The sequence below is a fragment of the Ahaetulla prasina genome, chromosome 5 (assembly GCF_028640845.1).
Source record: "Ahaetulla prasina isolate Xishuangbanna chromosome 5, ASM2864084v1, whole genome shotgun sequence".
NCBI lineage: Eukaryota > Metazoa > Chordata > Lepidosauria > Squamata > Colubridae > Ahaetulla > Ahaetulla prasina.
This window is the reverse complement of record NC_080543.1, coordinates 96,801,238-96,819,501: the sequence shown is the minus strand read 5'-3', so window position 1 is coordinate 96,819,501 and position 18,264 is coordinate 96,801,238. Positions and strand designations below refer to the sequence as shown.

The 18,264-nt window shown below is 36.5% G+C and overlaps 1 protein-coding gene across 2 annotated transcripts in view; it reads left to right on the top strand.

Moving 5' to 3' along the window:
- Positions 1-4,986: 4,986 nt before the first annotated feature.
- TBC1D8 (TBC1 domain family member 8) overlaps positions 4,987-18,264 on the top strand; it is a 52,192-nt gene continuing 38,914 nt past the window's right edge. The window contains exon 1 of one of the 2 annotated variants that reach the window (XM_058184829.1): positions 4,987-5,384. In XM_058184829.1, the coding sequence (XP_058040812.1) occupies positions 5,258-5,384 (127 nt within the window). In that variant the 5' untranslated portion in view covers positions 4,987-5,257. The remainder of the gene's footprint in view (positions 5,385-18,264) is intronic. The other variant, XM_058184828.1, reaches the window with a different exon arrangement.

The window sequence follows — 18,264 nt, the reverse complement described above, 5'->3', positions numbered from 1 at the left end:
ACAGTTTGATGTAAAAAGGAACATAAAATGGAACCATAACCTTTTTTAAAAAACTAAACGTAATCTGTCTATAATGTTATTTAGAATCCAGAATAAGAACCAAATAATTTAACCATATGAATTAATAATACGAAAATTCTGATTGTAGAATTATGAGATTTAGAAGAATCCTGATTCTGTTTTAAGAATAAATGTTTCAGTAATGCAATAAGAAAGGGACTGGAGAATGAGCAATTAAAATAGTAATGTCTGGGAGAAAAATATAATAACATTGTTTATTTAATTGTCCACATTTCCATCCAACAAAAGGTCATAGTAGTTAATATTGTGAAAGTGAGATAAAACTTTTTTTTAATGGTTCCTTTTAGTTATTGTTAACTCCTGGCTTCTGCTTGGATAAGTCTATGCTATTTTTTTAAAACCTTTACAAAAACTTTTTAAAAAAAGAGAATGGGCAACCATTTGTCTGAAAAGATATAGGGTTCCGTGCTTGAGAAAGGGATTGAACTAGAAAACCTCCAAGGTCACTTCCAAATCTGTTATTCTATTCTGTTTGCCTTTTTCTTATTCCTAGGGCTGAGAAAGGATAACTAGTTCAAAATCACTCCACCATGTCTAATAATATTCTTTTAGGGGTATAATTTTGACCAACATGATTGCCTGCTATCTATATGGCTCACTATTAATTTCAATGTTTCATTAATACTACAAAAATGAATATTATGTATTTTTAATGAAAACTCCAGCAGCCTCTCCACCAGATAGTTTGGCAATCTTTAAGTGGTAAAAATATTTTGTAATATTTAATATTAATATTAAATGACCGTATCAAAAGAAGCAGATTCAGATATTAATTTGTAAGGCTTGTATGGCAAAATAGTAACTTTTTATGGTTGTAATTGGCAATATTAACTTGATACAAACTCAGATTAACCAAAGATTTCCTTGAGATTTCATGTTTGTTCTTACTTTGTGAAGCTTGTTTAGAAACTATCTGCTGCATTAGTAACAAAATTAAGCTGGAATGTTGATTTATTATTGTTCAATAATAAATCCCAAGCACCAGATAAAGTATATGTCTATTGATTGTAATGAGGATTATTTTTAATGTAATGCTACATATTTCAGTTCATAAACTGTAAAGTAAGAGAATGTTACTCTAATCATAATTTAATCTCTTATGTATTCCCATTTTTTTTTAAAAAAATCAATTTTGATGTTCTTTTGGTGATCTTGGCTCTTTAAATAATCAATTAGCAAAATAAAAGTCACTTAAAATAACATTTTAACATTTTAACAAGTGAATAAATGAATAATGAAGCACTTTAAGGGTTAAGGGTAGGGAAATTCATTAGGTTTTCTTCTCAGTAGCAAAATTAACACAGCCCTGTACTTCAGAAATATTCATCTGACAACAGCTATCACTCTGCTGGAGCCTCTTCTAATGCAAAACTATGCAATATGTTTGTAGAAGGCCTCTAGTTAACAACTCAATAGCATATTAATGTTCTAGGAACAAACATAATCAAAATCATAGGACACAAAATGTGTAGCCTTTGGTTATCCTTTTAGAATACTATAATAATCTTTTAGCCTGAAGAAATAGGCAGGATTCTTCCAAGCATGAAACCAACCATCTGCATGTTTAATTTCCTCCTGCTGCTTGCTAATTAAAGCAGTAAAAAAAGGAGGGGGGAAATAGGGGAAATGCCACATTTGTGTAAAAAATATCCTCACTTCACATAAACACCAATGGAGTTATGGACCTAACTAATCTTGAGTGTTTTTGGAGAGCTCAAGTAAAATAACTTCATGAGCAGCTGTTGTGAGAAAGACAAAAGTATCATAATGTTGAGGATCAAAACTAAACATAATGATTTTATTCACAACTATGATGTAATGACATTTATTATCATCTCCAGATTGGACTATTGCAATGCGCTCTACATAGGGCTACCCTTGAAAAGTAACCAGAAACTTCAGCTTGTACAAAATGTGGACCTTTCTACTATTGACCTCACCCCATTCCTAAGAGGACCATAAGGGGCGTGCATAAGCGCACAAACGTGCCTACCGTTCCTGTCCTATTGTTTTTCTTTTCTTCTTCCTATATATATGCTTATATTTACCCATATATGTGTTTATTTACTGTATAATCTTTTTGTATGATACCTACATATATTGTTGTGACAAAATAAAATAAATAAAATAAAAAAATAAAGAAATTCTAGCTGTCCAAAGAATGGCGGTTGTAGCACCTTTATTATATGAGCTAGTGAGTTTCTGGGGCCAATTCCAGGTGTTGGTTATGAACTTTAAAGTTCTACATGGTAATGGCATCAAGCTGCTATGAGACCATTTTTGCCGTATCACGGCAGTCTATCTCATATGGTCAAGCAGGAAAAGTATGCTGTGGATCAAGTCAGTCAAGTTTTTTTTCCACTGGCAGGGTCCAGGAAGAGAGCCTTCTCTGCCATTGCCCCCACCATTTAGAATATTCTCCTTCCCCCAAAGCCAAGGTTAGTGTCCTGAAAGCCTTCCCCCTGCCTTTTAATTAACTTTTAATGTCGTGGTTTTAACTATTGTTGTCCTGTTTTAAAGTTTTGTATTCAGTTTTTATGTTTTAATAGTTTATCTGTACACCACCCAGGATCCCTTTATAAAGAATATGGGCAGTTTCTAAATATGATAATAAATAAATAAACAAACAATTATTTACTGTTTATTGTTTGAGGCACTACAGCTCAAACGGCAGCTAAGAGAAGCGCAATTAAAATTACCAATGGTCAGAGCAATCTATGAAAAAAGATATGTATGTAAGTATTCAGGGGGAAAAAAGTGACTGAGATAAATGTTACTTCAAAATTCCCATTCTTACTTAAGGACTTCTCCCACAGATACCACCCAGTAATTGTAGGCTACTGACATTTACAGATAAATATTTTCAAATTTTAAAAGTGGGAAGTTAATATGATATAAAGCAAAAGTCCAGCTTCCAGAATTAATTTTATTTTGAAAAATTACTATAGTGTTAATCCCACATAGACACACAAATTGCCCATGACTGCAACTTAATACTTCATTTGGAAATGTATTTCCCCTTCTAAAAAAAAAAGACAAACGCAAGTACGAGTAAGGAGAATTTCATGGAAGAAGCAATGGAGAGAGTGACAGGTAGAAATCCATAACCAATCATGTTTTTCAGTGGCAAATGTGCTGTGAAATGCAAGCTCTCTCAGCAGACATTTTGAGTTCTCATTCCATATTTTCAAAATTCTGGAAATTCCCCCATCCCCTCAAGTCTGGAAAAGTCTCTACTGCTTTAAGGAGTAGATAGGTGGGACATTTGCAATTCCTCATGTTTTTGAAGCATCCCTTTGTCTTACAGTCTAAATCACTGCATAAAACATGTCACCATCTTTTTTGGGGTGTGGTTTAGTAAAAATAATGTGTGCATATGTAACTAGGTATATGTTGATTTAAAATACAAATGGTATTTGGGGTATTTTTATTTAAATAGAATGTTATATTTAAACAAAGTAGGAAATTCTTAACCTCTTAATAGAAGCTCCAATCTATTTTACATGGAAGGAAGGGGCTTCAGAATGGAATAGTTATTCCAATATACTACCAGTGTTTCTCAACCGTAGCAACTTGAAGATGTGTGAACTTCAACTTCCAGAATTCCTCAACCAACTTCTATAGAGATGCACTGAAGGATTTTTTCCGCCTAGATCTTTTCCCGCTGCAGTCTTTCCCTGGATCCAGCAAACTTTTGAATTCTTCCTTTTTTTGGCTTCTCTCACACCACCCCAAATCTGGCCGCATCCTTTTCTATTTCTGGAGAGTCATCCTGTTGACAGACAATCAGACATAGCCCTGAGCTGCTTTTGAGCGGGCAGAAGCATGCCCGGCTTGGCTTCTGAACTTCTTCCCAAACCCTTTACCAGCAATGACTGTAAATTGGATCTCTGTTTTCTTCTATGTAACTAAACTAATATGTCTGTATCTGTATATCCCTGGTCTCCCTTTCTGTTGCATGTAATACATGTGTACATGCATTGACAGGTACAAGCTGAACTACGTCCTGCTTTGGATCACAGAACTTAGAATGGAGTGGTCACCAACTTCCAAGACACTGCCCCAACTGCCACTACATTTTTAATCACTTTGTTTTTGCAAGCTTCTCCCAACCTATAAAATGTAGTCCAATTGAAATCTTTTTATAGTGTTTCCCTGCTAATAATTTCAAAACCCTTACATATTATTTCCAACATTCATAATTATTGTCTATCATCTTGGTTCAAGTATTGATCTATTGCAGACACAACCCCTTGATGTGGTTTGGTTGGTCATTTTGGGACTTCTGAGCCTGGCCCTCACTATTTGTCCTTACAGTATGTTAGTGACACATTCTCTCTCTTTTTCCTCCTCCTCTAGTATACACAACAAACAATCTATCTGAATCACTAATATGAATATGCAAAAATCTATTTAAGGTGTGATGAAATTAAGTTGATTATAATTAGTTTTGTTTTAGCCATCCACAGCTCCTATTTCCAGTGGTTCATTTCTAAACCAAGAAGTATGACAACCATTTGATAAAAACACCTTCCTGGCTTTGGAAAAGATGAGCTCTCCCACGCTCCCGATCGTTAAAGAGATGAATCTCAGGGAGGGAAAGGAAGCTGTTTTCTACTCATGTTCAGAGTCGCTCTTTATTGGGTGCGACCAAACTTTCTTTCTTTCTTTCTTTCTTTCTTTCTTTCTTTCTTTGTCATAATATTATATATAAGCATAAGCATTGTCTCCAAGAGCTTTGTCCTCCGGGACAGCAGGCAAGATTGCGTGGAAGCTCTGCCTGGCCTATTCTCATTCGGCTAGTAGACAAACCACCCAGGCGGGCTGTGGATTTCCTCTTCTCGTTTTTCCCCCTCCGCGGAGGCCAGACTTCTCTCTCTCTCAGGCGGAGGCGCGCCTACAGGGGGGAGAGGAGTCCGGACCGCCTCGGCTGTAGCCCGATCGCTCCAGAACAGCGCCCCGTTCGCTCCCCCAGGCAGCCTTCCGGGCAAGGAGCGTCCATCCCCTCGAGAGGCAAAGACCCAGAGCGGCGGCTCCTCCCCCGGACCCGGGGCGGAGGGAGGCAGGGAGAGGGACTGAATCGCTCTCGCTCGTTCTCTCTCTCTAGCGGACGCGGCTGGAGAGGTGGCGGGCGATGTGACCCTGGTAGCGGGGCGAGCTACAGCTCGGCGAGAAGATGTGGCTGAAGCCCGAGGAGGTGCTCCTGAAAAACGCCCTCAAGCTCTGGGTGACCCAGAAAAATAGTGGCTACTTCGTACTGCAGCGCCGGCGGGGACACGGCGACGGTAGCGGTCGGTTCACTGGTACGGAGCTCCCGGGGGTCGTTCGGCCGATCCCGCCGGGCTGGGGAGGGAAGGGGCAGAACCGGGCCCTGGGCCGAGAGGCGGAGGAAGGCGACTCCTTCCAGGCAGCCGCGCACAAACCAGCAGGGAAAGGCGTAGGAGTTGCTTGTAAACCCCTCAGGTGCAAGAGGAGCGGGTGGTCGGTCCTTTGGCCTGGGAAGACGACCCCATTGCTTCGTCCCCTTCCAGAGGGAGGCCCATCGGGCTTCCCTTGCTATCCCACGAAGGGGTCTCCACGCCACAACGAAGTCTCCTGGACTTCGAGGTGCCGCAAGAGAGCCTCTGCCTCCCCATGTGTACATCCCGGCGCCCTCTTGAGGGGCAGCGAGGCGGAGCTGGAGGAACGAACTTCCGCGGGGATGAGGAGGGAAAGGCCGCCGTTCCTGTGCCCGAAGTGGGAAAAAGAAAATAAGCCCCTGCTTAGGCAGACTCCGCCAGGAAGCCCCGTGAAGGAATGTCGAAGCGGAATACTTTTCCTAGGCTTGGTCTTCAAATAGTGGCTGTCTCTTTCCCCCGAAGGAGGCGGGTGGGTTGGGCATGGTATATAAAGGATACCCAATTCTGGCTTTCTCTCTACGCTGTCTCCTAGTGTAAACTCCCTAAACCCATTTGTAAAAACGCAGAATATATTCAATAAAAGAAAACTTTCTTTGTGCTTTCGGAAAACCTGATTCTTGCAAGACGCTAAAGCTTATAAAATCTAGGATGAGTTGTTTTGATACCTCACAGCTGTTGAGAAAAAAAGTGGGGGAGGGGGAAATCAGAGAAATTTATTTGAAGAGCACAGTTCACAAGAGAGAAATTGAAATTGAACTTGAAACTATTTGGAAGGAAATAATACATGTATTTAAGATGGGTTGTAGCATGAAACAAATCAAATAAACATTTTCAAGAATTACCATATGTAAATCTCTCCATCACCTATAATAGACACACTGTTATTAAATATTAAACTTAAGTAAATCCTATATTCATTTCTATAACTTCTAGTATAGGTTTTCAAGGTATAATTATTGATATAGAAATTTATTTTAAACAAATATATGCAAGCATTTTTTCTTAATTGCTTTTGCTTGGCGATTACAAAAATATTCTTCAACAAAGCAGTTCAAATATATCTGAAAATATTCACCTTAAAACAATAATAATGTATTAAATAATATTTATTATTTAACTTCTACAACAAATGTTTCAGAATAGTCATGGTGAATCTATCTACAGTATGCTAATTATAGAAATAAACTTTTAATATTGTTGACAATTCTTTTACTATGATGACATGATAATTGTGTGGACTAAGAATCCACAATGACTTGGTCACTAAGAATCCACAATGACTTGGCTCACAGCCACCAACTAGTTGTGAAATCAGTTATTCACTAACTTATCTGCATTTTCTTTTGTCTATGAACCAGTTTCAATATAGATTATAGTTAGCAGTTATATAGCAGTTTATAGTTATTAAACTGTATTCTTATTTTAATGATGTTTGATGCATATAATATGATAAGTCAAAGCCAGACAAATCTTATGGCTTAACAATGATGTTTGAACACAGTGTACCTCTATGAATTAACTATGCTGAAAACACCAAATTCCTAAGCTACAAGTGTCAAGTTTGTCCTTGAATTTATTTTGCACCTTGAATTACAATTAAAAATACAATTTTGCACCTTGAATATATTTCTCAAATATTAGTAATAATTCTACAGTATACTTCAGTAGCCAAATTACTTCTATATTTATCATGTAATTAAAATACATTGCCAGATATAGAACTAATAGTCAGTGGATTTCAAAACTGAAGTTTTCAAGTTTCATTGATCCTTTCAAGCCACTTGTAATGTCCATTTGGCTCCATCTATCCAGCTTTCCTATTTATTCTATCTGATATTGTCTTTACTAATAAAAATCCCTGTTATTTGTCCTGGTAGCAAAAAAAGGAGTATATTAACAATATACTTATAAATACTATGTGCTGATATTAAGCAATAGGAAAAAGTTAACATTGAGATAGAAGTGATATTTTTTTTTTAATTTTCAGCCTTCACTGTTTCTGATGATTCCATGTTTTACATCACTTCTTTATTTATATTATCAGGTTTCTCATACTTTTCTACAGATTATTTATAGCAGATATAATTAATTTATAGAATTCACTGGCTAATGTTTTATCTTTAACCTATATCATCACATGGCTGATGTATGAAGACACAAGTTATTGTTTAAATTGTGCAAACTAGGTGACTTGTTTCACAAACATTAGTTAAAATATTCTGATTTAGTGCTATATCTGATGCAACCATTTACCCAAGAAATATTAACAAGTCTCAAGTTTTTACAAAAAATAATTTGTAGTGGTAATTTAACACCTATTAAATTGCATGCATGGATGAAACATGATGCTAAATATTTAACACATGACAAAAAGAGTAACTAAATCTACTGAAATTTATTTCCTCACTAGATCAACTTTTTGCCACCTCAATCAAATCCTGATAAATCTAGTTTGAGAAGATATGATTTGAAGGGTATTATGTAATGTGCCTATCGTCTTAACAATAGTCTGTATTGTATGTACTGTACTGTATTAATTTCATGTATTTATCTCTCTGTAAAGATTTATTTTAAACTATTAATATCATACACAGTCATTAACACCCATCCTGCGCAGGCTGCACTGGCTACCTGTGGCCTTCCGGGTGCGCTTCAAGGTTTTGGTGACCACCTTTAAAGCGCTCCATGGCATAGGGCCGGGTTATCTACGGGACCGCCTACTGCGACCAGATACCTCTCACCGACCCGTGCGCTCTCACAGAGAGGGACTCCTCAGGGTGCCGTCAGCTAGGCAGTGTCGGTTGGCGACGCCCAGGGGAAGGGCCTTCTCTGTGGGGGCTCCCACCCTCTGGAACGAACTCCCCCCAGGACTCCGTCAACTTCCTGACCTTCGAACCTTCCGTCGCGAGCTCAAGACACATTTATTCATCTGTGCAGGACTGGCTTAGATTTTTAAATTTAGAGGGGTTTTAAATTGATTTTAATATTTATATTTGATATTTATATTTCTATTTTTAATAATTCGGGCGCTAGAATAAGTTTTTTAAGGATTATTTTAATTTGTATATTGATATTGATGTTTTATATGCCTGTAAACCGCCCTGAGTCCTTTGGGAGATAGGGCGGTATATAAATTCGAATAATAAATAAATAAATAAATAAAATTAAGAAATTTGTTCATTTTCCAGTTGCAATTATGTGATAATTCTGGGTGTTGAACACATTGTTGAACAGATTTATAGAAATGAAACATGAAAGTGTCTTTGAGGTTGTCACAAGGGATTGAGATTATGACATTCTTTATACTAATTATAAGAAGGAAGGTCCTGCTTTTATGAAACTGGTGTGGGAAGATTACAGACTTTAAAGTTTATGGAATAACGCAGTTAAAGTTAACAGCCTCCCAAATTGCATCCATAAACACTATTATTTCTCTTAAAAGTCTCCTTTTCCTGAAAATGTTGATCCATTTCCTTAGTTTTTATAGTTCTTAGTTATGTAATATCTTTCAGCAGCAGAATACCTGCTTTACCCAAAAGAAGCAGTCGTGCTTTACCTATTTTAAAAAATTCCTTTAATTGTGTCAAAATTTGGCATTGAGATCTCATGAAAAACACAGTATTTTAGCAATCACATGATAGCAGTGAGAGACCAGAAGTTTCCAAATCCTGCTGTGCTTTACTGAAAGTGTATGTGCTTCACAGACATTTTGCTTTTTCATTATTAGTCATTACTAGCATAAACAGCAGGTTATTACGATAATCTAAAACATATGGAGCATCAGGTTGTTCATTTTTTCTTATTATTATTATGCCAAAATGTGTATAATTAAAGTAATCTCACAGTATTTCCTTTTTTATTCATGCTTCCTTTTCCCCTTTCTTATGTTTTCCTTGCTCTGCCTCCCATATTTTGAGTACATTTCATATCCAGTCTGTAAAAACATATTTATAAGGTGCTATAGAAATAAATGTACATGTTGAAAATTTCATATCAAAATCAATTGGATTTAAAAGCTTAGGATGCAGTCTAATATTTGATTCTTGAAATCTACCCATCAAACTTATAGGTTTTTCAAAAATATTTTGACAGGCTTCGTTGAAGATTATACTGCATTTTGACAGTGGATATGTTGGTGTGCTCCTGATTAAATTTATATGTTAGGAAGATTTAGCATATATAAGATTCTGTCTTAGTTAAAACTTCAATGTTTTAAAAACGTGATTTTTTGAAAATAGCCAAACCGGAAATAGCCCGCATTTCAACTTTTATGTAAGACATGACCCGCATTTGTAACAGACATACAACAATATGTCACCAGGTGTCATGATGTTTCCATTTCAGTTTAATGCCTTTAAATATAATATTCTCCATTTTCAACAACATTTGTTTGTTTGTTTATATCCTGCCCTTTATTTTATTTTTTTACAAATAACTCAAAGCAGCAAACATATCCAACACACTTTCCTCCTTCTATTTTCCCCACAACAACAACAACCCTGGGAGATAAGTTGAGCTGAAAAAGAGTGATTGGCCCAAGATCCCAAAGCTGATTTTCATTGTGAAGGCGGGACCTGAACTCAGTGTCTTGCTTTCTAGCCCAGTACCTTAACCATTAGACCAAACTGGTCCTCAATGATGAGAGAGTGATACGATAAATTAATGAGAGAATATAGTTCTCTCATTAGATTAATGGCTGGCTATTCATTTTATCTTCTCACACAGTTTTTATTGAAAGGAAAATAACATTGATTTTGTTTAGCTACTGCTTTGAGTGATCTAAAAATAATGTCCATAACTGCTAGAATTAAGATGACCCTTGATTAAGAAGTATATTATTATGTGGCATTCACAAATAGTGATTATACTACTAAATTCAGTTGCAAGTTTTCAGCAGTGTGAAACTAAAAAAAAGTTTCTTACTAATAATGTCCTGCATACAAATATACATCTATAGAAAAAACAAAATTCTTTCTTAGAGCACGCAGAACTTTTGACTCCTTTTGTTAATAATCAGGAATAGTGAAAATAGTTAATGTAGAAAATAATGATCCAGATTGTGAATACTATTTAATTTTGGCATCTCGTATATGAAATATGTTAAATGGTTATGGCATTTATTTGAAAAGTCAAATGAACTAAATTTGTATTCAAAACTATAGTCAACAAAGCTAAAAAAAGATAGCATTTAATCAATTTATTGCATTACATAGCTAGTGATAACTATATTTATTCTTTCTCTTAAAACGAAAGTGGAGGTGGTTTTCACTGACTTTTTAAAGTAGAATTAGTTTATTTTTCCTTTTACATATCTGGTAGCTGCTTTAATGTATGATACATGCCAAAATACATAAGATACGTAAGATACATGCCAAAATATATATAGATGTAAAAAGTCAGGTGCTATACATGTGAAAATTAATTATATATATAAAATGGAGTATGTCATGGGGAGTATATCTATTGCTATTAATGTAACTCATAAAATCCAACTAAGTTTGATAAAATTGTGGTACCTGCTTATGAAATCTCATTATTTTACCTGTGTTTTTTTCTAATGTGGCAATTGAAAAGATTTACTAATCCACAACTCAGATATTATTATCTATGGTTTTTCTATTATGTATGGTTGCATAATTACAGTTTTGGCTGCTATAATTAAATAATCATTTTTTAAGCTTATGCTTTACTCTTTTAAATGTATAGTAATCCTAACTGTGGAGATTATCTGATTGTTTCAAACTTCAGTAATTAGATTTACATTTTCCAGCAAAATATCATATGTTTAATATCTCCTACCTAGACTCTAAAACCAGAAAAATATTGCAGCTCAGTTCTCTAGAATCTGTTGTTTATCAGCTTTCCAGCAAATGTTTCAGGTCTTTGTTATATCTTTAAACTTTATGTAAACAAATCCATTGTTATTTCAACTAATCATTCAGGGAAGTGATTTCCTTTTTATTATTATTATAAGCACATCCTTAGCAATGAAAGTAGTGTCAACTCAATTCAGATTATCCTGCAAGGCCAGACTTCTCATCCTAATTATTATTTTAGGATAATTGAATTCTGTATTTTAGACTTCTTTGGTACAATGTCAGCTTAAGAGTCATTTGGTTTTCTATAACTCCTTTCCATCCATTCAAGAGTGATAATATACAAATGAAAACAAGGCACAGGACAATTATTGGCTGATGTGAAAAAGCATGCATGCATATATGTACATAAACCATTCAGGTAGTTCTCGACTTACAACCAGAGGAGAGTTTCAGCAGATTCTGACCAGTTCTGGAGAACTGGTAGCAGAAATTTTGAGTAGTTCGGAGAACTGGTAGTAAAAATTCTGACTGGCCCCGCCCCATCTATTCTCTGCCTCCCAAGTCCCAGCTGATCGTGCGGAAATGGAGATTTTACAGTATCCTTCCCCTGCCATGCCCACCAATTCATGCCCACCAATCCATGCCATGGGACGCCCACCAAGCCACGCCCACAGAACCGGGGGTAAAAAATGTTGAAACCCAGCACTGCTTACAACCATTTGTAAATATTGACTGTTCAAAGTTACAAGAGCACTACAAAAAATGACTTATGACCTGTTTTTACACTTACAATTGTTGCAGCATCCCCATGGTCACATGATTAAAGTTTAGGCACTTGGCAATTGTTGATTGTACTGTCCTGGGCTCATGTAATCACCGTTTGCAACTTTTCCAGACAGCTTCTGAGAAGCAAAATCAATTGAGAAAGCCAGATTTGCTTAACGACCACATGATTCACTTAACAACTATGGCCCAAAGGTTGTAAAATGGGGCATAGCTCACTTATTTTGGGATAGGACAGAATTGAATTGAATTGAATTCTTTATTGGCCAAGTGTGATTGGACACACAAGGAATTTGTCTTTGGTGCATATGCTCTCAGTGTACATAAAAAGACAAGATAAATGTGGTCATAAGTCGAGGACTACCTGTATATGACCCAGAAATAAAACATGAAAATACTTATCCATTCTTTATCTGGCCACACTTATCTTTTCAATATTTCATCATTGTATTCAGATAAATGTTTTAGTAGTATAGGCAATCCCCTTATGCAAGGGTTGTCAAACTGGTGGCCTGTATGCCTCACGCACGGGCCACGTCCACTCCAGCTCCGCAAAGGAGAAAATACCACGACACCCGTGCCCTTATGCAAGCAGCCAAATAACCCAAGAAACCTTTAATTTAGTGTAATCCAAATTGGGAAACCATGGTTTAGCAAGATAACAAGCCAATCTGAAGCTATGTTGAAGTGTATTGACTTATTCAAAAGTCACTAACCGTTAACAACAGTTTAGGAAAAAAATGGAAAACTGATTAATTTAAAAAGTTTGGGTTTGTTACAAAAGGAGTAGTAGAGAGAGGTTTTATGTGTATTCAATCAAGATACAAACATGCAAATACGGCTGTCATCTTTACAAGTTACTGCAAATGATAAAACAAATATCACAGGCTTTTTTTAAACCCACACATCAGTAGTATAATGCTGTTCAGCTTCTCTCTACTAAATAACCTCTTCTACCATTTTCAATCGGCAGGAGATTTATCAGGCTGTAAAGCAGTGGTAGTCAACCTGGTACCTACCGCCCACTAGTGGGCATTCCAGCTTTCATGGTGGGCGGTAGGGGTTTTGTCCAATACTGAAGCACTTTCCTTTTTTTTAATTTAATTGACTTTTAAAAAAAAAATTCATAGTATTATTTAAAAACATTTTCATTAGGTTTTCATAAAATTCCCCATGACAATTTAAATTTCTGAAAATATACTATTTGTATCGCCCGTGCATAAGTTTAGTGCACATTATGTAAGTGAAACTAAATGGCACTACAGTGTGACCGCAAACAAAAGAGCCTCGTCCCAGAATAGCTCGCGCATCTCCTCCCACCCCACCCAGCTGTAACAGACAAGCAGAGCTTGTAGCCAGAACCCCCCCTGAATCCACGATGCGCGACAGGCATGCGCAGTTACACGGCACATTACTGTAGAACCGGTGGACGGTTAGAAAATTTTACTACTAACAGATACAAAAGTGGGTGGTAGGTATAAAAAGGTTGACTACCCCTGCTGTAAAGAGTTAGGATGGAGTAAGACAGCTGGAAATGATAAAGAATTTGATTGCTGTTCCCTAACCTCTTGACTCAAAGCACCTAAAATAAGCATATGGAAAGCTATTCAATGCTAGAGGAATATTTAAAGTTTGTATATGAAAAGAAATTCAATGTTAGAGGGATTTTTTGCTGCAGATACAGTAGGTGAATGAATCAGTAAACAGTACAAATTAGATTCCCTTTTTAATAATCAAATAATATTTGTATTGAGTTTTCAGATATTCAGATTGTTTTGTATGTGTTAACACACTCAGAAGGGTGGAGACCTCCCAGGTTTTCTGCTCTTAATGGCTTAGATTTTAAAATATTATTTTGCTTTTTTAAAAAAACAAAAATCTGTTTGATCATACTAAATAATTTATGAATTTAGTTTTCCTCCGGATTCATGACTATCATCTGTTAAAGAGATGTCCTGTCTTACACAATAATCTATTTGAGTAAGATTCATAGGAAAGATTAGATTATACAACTATAAAGTGAGTTCGAGTCTTGCCTTAGGCATAAAAGCCAGATCCAAAATTGGATCTTTTAATTGTCTCTCAGCCCAATCCACCTCACAGGGTTGTTACTGTGAGAAAAATAGGAAGAGGAAGGAGTGTTAGCTATACTCACTGCCTTGAGATATTTATAAAAACATTAAAGGCATTTATATATATATATATATATATATATATATATATATATATATATATATATATATATATATATTTGTTTTCTGAGGTTTTGTGGTGTTTGTATGTAGGTCTTTGGTTATTCGGGTTTTCTCCTGCGTAAAATTGGAAGTGTCTTGGCGACGTTCAAACAAAGTCTCATCCGACATCTTCAGGCTTCAGCTTCGTGCTTCTGGGAGCAATGTGTGATTGCAGCTGTTTCTTCCTTTTTAACTGCTAGCAGTTAAAAAGGAAGAAACAGCTGCAATCACACATTGCTCCCAGAAGCACAAAGCTGAAGCCTGAAGATGACGAATGAGACTTCGTCGAAACATCGCCAAGACACACACACACACACACACACACACACACATATATATGCAGATCTTTGGTTATTCGGGTTTTCTCCCGCGTAAAATTGGAAGTGTCTTGTCACACAAGACACTTCCAATTTTACGCGGGAGAAAACTTGAATAACCAAAGACCTACATACAAACACCCGCGAAAACCTCAGAAAACATATATATATATATATGTTATGTCCTCGGGGATACGACCTGAGGAAAGCATGCCTGTTGCTAGTCACACCTCAACCAATCAGCAGCGGCTAGCAACAGGCCTGGTTTCCTCGGGACATAACAATATATATATAGCATTTCTCATCTTAATATTAATGAAAGGACATTCATACTTCAAGAATACCTTTTTTGTTTTCTGAGTACAGCCCTCCATTTCAAATGTCCCAGAGGGTTAGGGCAAAGTTTAGAAACCGTATTTGACTAAAATGATGAAACATTTCTTGTACCAGCATTATTATATAGCAGTTACACTGGAAAGACATAGCTACAATCCTGTGCATGGGTATTTAGGGGAATTTAGCAATACTTACTTCCCGATTTGCACATCTTACAGAAATCCTCTTTCAGTTTCCCAAACTGTCAGTTGACAGTTGCTTCAGCCCAGGCAACAGACTGGCGTTATCTACTTCCCTTCACCTAGTGGGAATTTTATATTGCTTATGCCATCTGGCTGCTAATTCCTCTTCCACTTTCTTCTCTTTTCCTAATATCTGTTGGCCTTGTTAGAATAGTAATTTATATAACAATTTTTATGAAACCTTCTTCTCCATGAGTCTTTACATTTTGTATTTTACATCTAAATAAAATCAAATTGCCTTCAAGTTGAGTTGACTCTTCTTGATTTGTGAAATCTTTCGTGCTCTCTGAACCTGGTCATTTGTTTGCGAACATTTGATTACCAGACTAGGTAACATCTTCAGTGATGTTATATACCAGTAATGGCTAACCTTTTTGCTATCGCGTGCTGGGGGGGACGGGGGGAAGGTGGGTCACATGTGGGACCAGAAGATGGCAGACAGGCCATTTTCGGCCTCTGGAGGACCTCTGGGGGGTGGGGAAGGCCGTTTTCGTCCTCCCCAGACTCCTAGAGAGTCTCTGGAGCCAGATGAGAGAGAAAAATGGGCCTTCTCCACCATCCCCCGAGACCCTCCAGTGGCAGGAAACAACCTGTTTCCCTACTTCTGGTGGGCCCAGAAGGCCCGAAAATCAGTTGGGTGCACACATGCATGCCAGAGTTGAGCTCGCGTGCTCGCTGATACAGCTATGCGTGCCATAGATTCGCCATCACAGTTATATACAGTAGCTTGCTGTATTGGTAGGTGTATTGTTTTTTCTTGGTAAGTCCTTGATTAGGCTGATGATTACTGTTTGATCTGATGTTAATCTTGGGTTAATCCCTGCTCCTAGGTGTTGATTGCTGATAAGGAGCTTGTTCTGGTCTTTTTGTTTCCTTTTTAGATATTTTAATTGTCTATTTCAAATGATGTATAAAGGTTGTTTAGTTCTATGTACCTGTTGATGGCTGATTTGTCTGAGTGTCAGGCTTCCAGAAATTCCTTAGCAGTTTTTTTTAGATTTACCTTGATCTAGGATGTTAACAGCTTCTCAGTTGAAACTATGTCTAAGTCTGTCCGTGCCTTGTGAAATTAAGAGTTTTCATCTGTTTTCTGATGGCTACTTGGTGTTCACGGATGCGTTCTGCTAGTCTCCTGCCTGCCTGTCATACAACTGCTCAAAGTTCCAGCCTATATGAAAAAGAGTTATAACCCAGTTCCGATGGTTGGGAGAATACAGTTACATGACTGCACATCAGTCGCTCAGCAACATGGTTCCATTTATAGACATTTGCAATGTTCCACAGTCAGATGACCACATTTTATTATGGTTTTGATAAATATGGAAGATACCTCATTTTTTTAGCAAAATCCTACCATTAAAAACATGGCATTTATTTTACTACTGTTGTGTTTGCCTAATGACCATTGCAAAAATCAGATTTTATGACCCCTATAACATATTACTCCAATGGCCAGGAACCATTACAGTTATACTGTATGTCAAGGACTACCTGTAGTGGCTGTTACAGTCCTTCCATTCTGTGTTTGTAGATAGGTCCTTTTTTTCTTCTTCTTGGGCTACTGGGCTTTAGTTGGTTTCTATGCTGCAGTGATACTCTGTGGTTATACTAGTCTTTTAGTTGTCTCTGAGATGTTTTTAATATATGGCAGTATTATCCTTTTAATAGCTTGTGTTAGTTGTGCTGTTGTGACTTGAATGATCAGACACTTTTTGATAAAATTCCATTTTGTTGAAAGATGTTATATAGGTGGTCTGTTTCCTTTCTCTGGTATTCTGAATGCAATTGCAGTGCATTAATGCTCATTTGAATAATATTATTGCACAGCTTCTCTTGTGGGAGTTTCAGTTGTTACTTTGGTAATGTTTGGTTAGAGTGGATGGTTTTTCGATAGATTTGTGTTTCTAATTTGCTATCATTTCCTCTGCTGATGAGGATATCCAGGAAGGGGATGTGTTGCTGTTTTCTTCTTCCCTTGTGGATTTTATTCCTTTGAAGATGTTGATTGTTTCATGTGTATTTTGTTGTTCCTGTTTTTTTATAAAGACAAAGTTGTCTACACTACATATCCATATTTTTGGCAGTATAAGTGGGAGAACTATAATTTCTATATACTGTATTATGGTCTCTGCTATAACTCCCAAAAATGGTCATCCCATAGGTGTTCCTCTGATCTGTTGGTATATTTGTATATCAAACTGAAACTAGATAGTGAGGCAGAAACTGATGAGATCCATGATTCTAAGTATTTTATCTTAGTGTATTTGATTAGGTCATATGTGTTGTGGAATACTGCTGACAGGGATTCTTTTAGTAGTTTTGTGTCTATGGATATAAATAGTACTATGACATCAAATGAAACCATAATCTCCTATTCTTCTATTGCTGGATCTTTGATTTTCTGGAAGCACTGTAGTAGGGAGTTGATAGAATATTTGTTCTCCTCTATGAGATGTCCAAGCTGTTTTGTAAGTAACTATGTTGTATATTGCGCTTCCTGATAATAATGCAATTGGATGAAGAAGTATGTCAGGTTTATGTATTTTTAGATATCCACAGAAGCATGGGAGAATGGGCCCACTGCTTTTCATCTACCACTGGTTGTGATTTGATATTTCTTGGTTGTTATGGGTTCTCTTCATCAGTTTCTGTACTAGGTTGGTATTTACTAGGATGTAGGTTTTTATTATAATATTCTTAACAATGTTTTTATTACAACTCTTGTTGACATTGTGGATTACGGATGTTTCACATCCAATTATTAAAAAAACCCCACTCATATTACTTGGCTTCTGAACCCAGCTGGGCCTAGCCAGCTGCTGTAAACAACTGAGATATTCTCTGTATAGTTTACATCACGCTTTTAAAAAAAATCACTGTGTCCAAATCAATTGTAGAACAGACATATTAAAATAGATAAAATAAATAAATTTAAAGATGGGTTATATAGTATTTACAGCGCAGAACTCATTTTTTTGTTTGTTTTTTTGTTTTGTTTTTTTGTTTTACTACTGATTTGTTATATATTAAATAAGTGTGATGGAAAGGTTAAA